General features: G+C 49.1%; 1 protein-coding gene across 2 annotated transcripts in view; it reads right to left on the minus strand.

The window, feature by feature from the left end:
* Positions 1-5,524, minus strand: part of DNAJC11 (DnaJ (Hsp40) homolog, subfamily C, member 11) — a 54,274-nt gene that overhangs the window by 17,409 nt on the left and 31,341 nt on the right. For both annotated transcript variants that reach the window (XM_011981347.1, XM_011981356.1), the window contains 3 exons: positions 4,652-4,780; positions 3,549-3,671; positions 2,285-2,358 (listed from right to left, as the gene is read on the minus strand). In XM_011981347.1, coding sequence (XP_011836737.1) covers positions 2,285-2,358; positions 3,549-3,671; positions 4,652-4,780 — 326 coding nt within the window. The remainder of the gene's footprint in view (positions 1-2,284; positions 2,359-3,548; positions 3,672-4,651; positions 4,781-5,524) is intronic.

The raw sequence follows: 5,524 nt of genomic DNA on the forward strand, positions 1-5,524 counted from the left end.
GAGTTTACGCCATTCTCCTGCCTCAGCCTCCCGAGTAGCTGGGACTACAGGCGCCTACCACGCCTGGTTAATTTTTTGTACTTTTAGTAGAGACAGGGTTTCACCGTGTTAGCAAGGATGGTCTTGATCTCCTGACCTCGTGATCCACCCGCCTCACCCTCCCAAAGTGCTGGGATTACAGGCGTGAGTCACCACACCTGGCCAGGAAGCACTGTTTCGGTGCCTCTGCTTAAGCAGCCTCTGCCTGCCCCACAGGCCACGCCCTCCTGTTTCGCAGGCTCCCTCTCAACACTTTTCCTGCTCTCCCTACAACAGGCTGGCCCGCAAGCCTGCCTGTGTTCCCTGCCCCATGCCCCACAGACAAATGACCAGACTAGTGGGCAGGGATTAGGTCAACCCCTGCAGAGCCTGGCAGGCACACAGACACATGTCTCATTGGAAGTGTAATAACTTTCTTTTTTTTTCGAGACAGTCTTGCTCTGCTGCTCAGGCTGGAGTACAATGGTGTGATCCTGGCTCATTGCAACCTCCGCCTCCCCGGTTCAAGCGATCCTCCCACCTCAGCCTCCCAAGTAGCTGGGACTACAGGTAAGCGCCATCACGCCTGGTTAATTTTTATATTTTTATTAGATGGGTTTCGCCATGTTGGCCAAGCTGGTCTCGAACTCCTGACCTCAGGTGATCCTCCCACCTCAGCCTCCCAAAGTGCTGGGATTTATAGGCATGAGCCACTATGCCCAGCCTAGAGTATATGTTTGATAAGGAAGTTATTCATGCCACTGTGCCTAGGTGCACTTTGGAGGCCAAGGCGGGAGGATAGCCTGAGGTCAGGAGTTAAGAGGCTAGCCTGGCCAACAAGGCGAAACCCTACTCTACAAAACCCAACTCTACAAAAATTAGTCAGGCGTAGTGGTGCCCATCTGTAGTCCCAAGTAGCTGGGGAGGGTCACCTGTGCCTGGGAGGTTGAGGCTGCAGTGAGCTGAAATTGCACCACTATTCTCCAGCTGGGGTGACAAAGTGAGACCTGTCTCAAAACAAAAAACATGTACTCCAGGCTTGATGAAGTGGCTCATGCTTCTAATCTCAGTGCTTTGGGAGGCCGAGGTGGGAGGACTGCTTGAATCCAAGAGCTTGAGACCAGCCTAGGCAACACGGAGAGACCTTTTCTCTAAAAAAACTAAAAAATTAGCCAGACATGTTGGCACATGCCTGTAATGCTAGTTTTTCAGGAGGCTGAGGGAGGAGGACTGCTTGAGCCCAGGAGTTCAAGGCTGCGGTGAACTATGATTGGGCTATTGCACTCTAACCTGGGCAACAGAACAAAACCTCGTCTCTAAAAAAAAAAAAAGTAAAATAAAATAGGCCAGGTGCGGTGGCTCACACCTGTAATCCCAGCACTTTGGGAGGCTGAGGCAGGTGGATCACCTGAGGTCAGGAGTTCGAGACCATGGTGAAACCCTGTCTCTACTAAAAATACAAAAATAACTGGGCATGGTGGCGTATGCCTGTAGTCCCATCTACTCGGGAGGCTGAGACAGGAGAATCGCTTGAACCCAGGAGGCAGAGGCTGCAGGGAGCCGAGATCACGCCACAGAACTCCAGCCTGGACAACAGAGCAAGACTCTGTCTCAAAAATAAATCAATAAAAAAAATAAACTCCGTATACTCCACTCTAGGACTCCTTCAGCCATATCTCCCCTGGAAGAAAGAGGTGTTATTTACCCTCCACCAATTCTTTTATCTGAGCTCACAAAGACACCACTGCCCCCACCATATAGGAAACGAAGACACTGCTGCTGTTCTACAAGGCACAGGGATACACAGTTCTAGGAGTGTGACATCATGGCAGCAGCAGAGACGACAGGAAGCAGAGGCTGGCTGGGGGCTCTGTCTCTGGCATATGTCAATCAACCTGATGATGAGGCAGTCTGTCATTCTCTGGGACAATGGAATGATCCTTAAGTCTGTAAGTGTTTCGGTCCACTGACCAACTCTCCCTGAAAGCACTCTTTCTCTGCGGCCTCGTGGCATAGGTGAGGGAGGTGTGAGGCCTGGATGGTGCAGCCTGGCCGGGGCTGGGACAAGGGTCCGCCCCCGCAATCCCACCTCTTCCCACCTGCACACTGCCTGGGCTTCACGCCAGTGCTGCACCTGCCCTTGATGTACGCAGTGACCTTGTAGGACAGACAAGACAGTGCCAACCGCCGTGATAAAAAGAACACAGTTCTAGTCTCCTAAGTCAACAAAGACCACCAAACAGGAGCTGCTGTCTCTCATATTTACCATCTTGGTGTGAGATTACGGAACAGCTTGAGACCAAATAAAGGTCCCTGCAGGTCTCCGGCTCCAAATTCCAACTGTTTGAAAAGGAAAAAGAGAAGGCGTTAGTGGTGTTTTATCTCATAGCAGCAACCCAGGCTCAGGTATGTACCTCTGGGTATAATTCCTTCATTCAATTCACTGGTCTTGCCAGGGCTCTAAAAGAAGGGGGTAGAAGATTGTTAATGTCTCATCTTAACCTTAGCCAAATGGAAATGTCTGCTGCCACAGATCCAAAGGAGACCCAGGTTTCAATGGCACATGTTTCACTGGTGTCCCTCCAAAGAAAAAAACTGCTCACCTCTGATCCTTGCCTCCCAGGCTGAGGTCAGGAGACCAGCCAGCTCCCCACCGCTCCCAGCGCAGCGCCCCCACCTGCAGAGCGCCTGCTGCGGTCAGGTGTGCACCCCCCACCCCCCCGCCCCTCCGCATGCACTGCTGACTCCTTTTTATTTTCATCCTGAGCCAAATGTCTCCCAGGTGACTGGGGTGGTCCTCAGGGGTCTGACGTTAAAAGCCCAGCAGCAGTTCCACACTCGCATAGCCTTGGAAGTCACAGCTGAGCCTGGCTGCCGTGTTTACTAGTCTGGGTGACTTTCAAGCAACTCTTCAATGTTAATTTGATGCAGCTCAATTTGCTCGGCAGAACTGGCTGTTAAATGGCCACCAATCAGTGAACCATCGCACTGGAGAGAGCACCTGCCTTCTGAATTGTGCAGGAAAAAGAGCCCACAGGCTTTTTGCTCAAGGGAACACTGAGTTTCAGAGGCTGGATTTCTAGAAGTTGCTGTATCACAGGAAACCTGAGGAAGACTGACAGGACTTCTCAGATATGAGACCTATTTATCTTTTTTTTTTTGAGATGGAATTTTGCTCTTGTCCCCCAGACTGGAGTGCAATGGTGCGATCTCGACTCACTGCAACCTCCGCCTCCCGGGTTCATGTGATTCTCCTGCCTCAGACTCCCGAACAGCTGGGATTACAGGCAGGCGCCACCACGCCCAGCTAATTTTTGTATTTTTAGTAGAGACGGGGTTTCACCATGTTGGCCAGGCTTATGAGACCTATTTTTCTTTTAGGACCAGTCAACTGATGGAAGTTTGACATCTGGTACCATTTTACAACAACAGGGCCCCCTGGGTGAGCTTGAGGGTGAGCTTTGAGAGTGTAAATGTTCAGAAATAAGACTTTGCATGGACAACACAACTCAGCCAACAGACATTCTTACCTCTCCCCATCCCTTTGCCGAAGTTACTCGTCTGAGCGCAAAGTTAATGGAACCTCCTCCATTTCCATTCTGGGTTGAGAGGCTTCCAGAGAGGATGGCTGTGTCTGTCGCTGTCAAGGGTGCCTAAAAATGATATTTGCTGGTAATGAATGAATCAAAACAACAGGAAGTGCCAGTGGCAGCAGCCTAAAGAACGCACTGTGAGTCCAAGGCCAAAGGTGCAGACGGCTCCTCTGTTCGGAAGCACACATGGATGCAGAACTGCCACAGCAGCTTGACTTTTCTTTCGCTTTGTTATTTGGTCTGCATGTGACCACAAGGATAATCTGCTTTGCAAAAGCTTTAATGGGGAAATTTCACACCACCAGGGGAAACATGGGGCTGCATGTCCCAGCGGTATCAGCACAGGGACTTCGCTGTGCGCCTTCCCTCACGGTACCCCTGGGGCCTCTCCTGTCCTTGCTTGCCATCAGGGTTCTGGGGGGACTGGAGACTTTTCCATGGCTGTATTCTGTATCAGCTGACTCAGGGAGCTCCAAGAGGGGACAAATTTCCCCAAGTTAGGACTCCATGTTGTTGGCTGATGCAACGGAGAATAACTTAATGAGCTGAGGAGACAAAGATCTACTATAAACACTCAGGAGAATGGCCTGACCTTGCCACATTCAAATAGTGGGCAGAATGGTGACATTTTCGTGTGCCCAGGGCTCAAGATGGGACCTGCTATAGCCTTGCGGCACGTAGCAGAATTTGCCTTAAAACTAAAATCAGTGGTTAGAATGATCCATGGAGGTCTGCTTTCTCTCCCAGAACCCCATGACCTTGGGCCTCTACTTCTCCCAGACCATTAACACCCTCTGCTGGAAAGGCCCAAGACCTTGGGAGCCAAGTGCCCCAGCCCACACTCCTGCTGGCTCACATGCCAGCACAGCGGTCACACACGGCTGGGACTGAAGCGCTTTCTTTTTTAAGTGGCTAATTGCATCCTTTCATAAATAAAGATGAGAAAAACCCTGGGCAGACTCTCGTTCCAGCTGCTTGGTGTGCTGTGCCTCATTAACTCGAGCCCTTGCAGTACTCGGAGAGGTGGTTGTGTGCTTTACCTCAATGGACTGGGATATGTGCATTTTATTAATTTCAATCTGCGGAAAGCTGCTGCCGGACACATCTTCATACTCCTCATCATAGCGATCAAAAAGGTCAGTGGCATCTACTCCAACGCTGATCGTTCCCTGGGGCAGGAAAACAAGCTGTCAGCAGAAGGGGTGGTATTTGTGGAATGAAAGACAATGCTACACTTCAACAGCCAGCTTGCTTTAATTGAACAGGTCATTCGACTTTAGGGTTCACTGGGTTTAGGTAGGACACGCCACCAGGAAGCCCACAAAGCATGAATGTTGCAGTCCGAACCAAACTGCAGAGCACCACAGACGTCCAGAGCTAGAAAACATCATTTGACCAGCAGAGCTGGTCTGCATGTCTGCAGAGCAATGACATGCCAGAGCAATGACATGCCAAAGACAAAAGTGTTAGTCAAAGAAGAGCAACGCAGTTTGATTTTCAGAGACCAAACAGGCCCGTGAATGCATAAAGCAACCTAGAAATGAGCTACATGGATCAAACATTTTTTGGTAAACACCGTACACTGCAAAACTACCCTAAAACTCTTTAAATAAAAATACTTTCAAAGATAAAGCAGCACAAATTATGAACAAATGGGAGACTTAAAAATTAATCCTTCTCAAATTAATTTGAGAATTAAGTTTGAGAAACAGAAGTGTATTCACTCAAGGAATTCTAAGCTAAAATTTTGCTGATAAAAATGCTTGTTATGCAGAAAATCAATGTTTGTTATTCTTTTATGGTCACAACTTTAAAAATGGACACATATCTTAATCCAGTATATAAAACCATGGCCACATACACTTTTTAAATTAAACTTTCGCAGCCCATTACAACAATTTTTTTTTTTTTTT

Source organism: Mandrillus leucophaeus, unplaced genomic scaffold (genome assembly GCF_000951045.1).
Source record: "Mandrillus leucophaeus isolate KB7577 unplaced genomic scaffold, Mleu.le_1.0 Scaffold105, whole genome shotgun sequence".
Lineage (NCBI taxonomy): Eukaryota > Metazoa > Chordata > Mammalia > Primates > Cercopithecidae > Mandrillus > Mandrillus leucophaeus.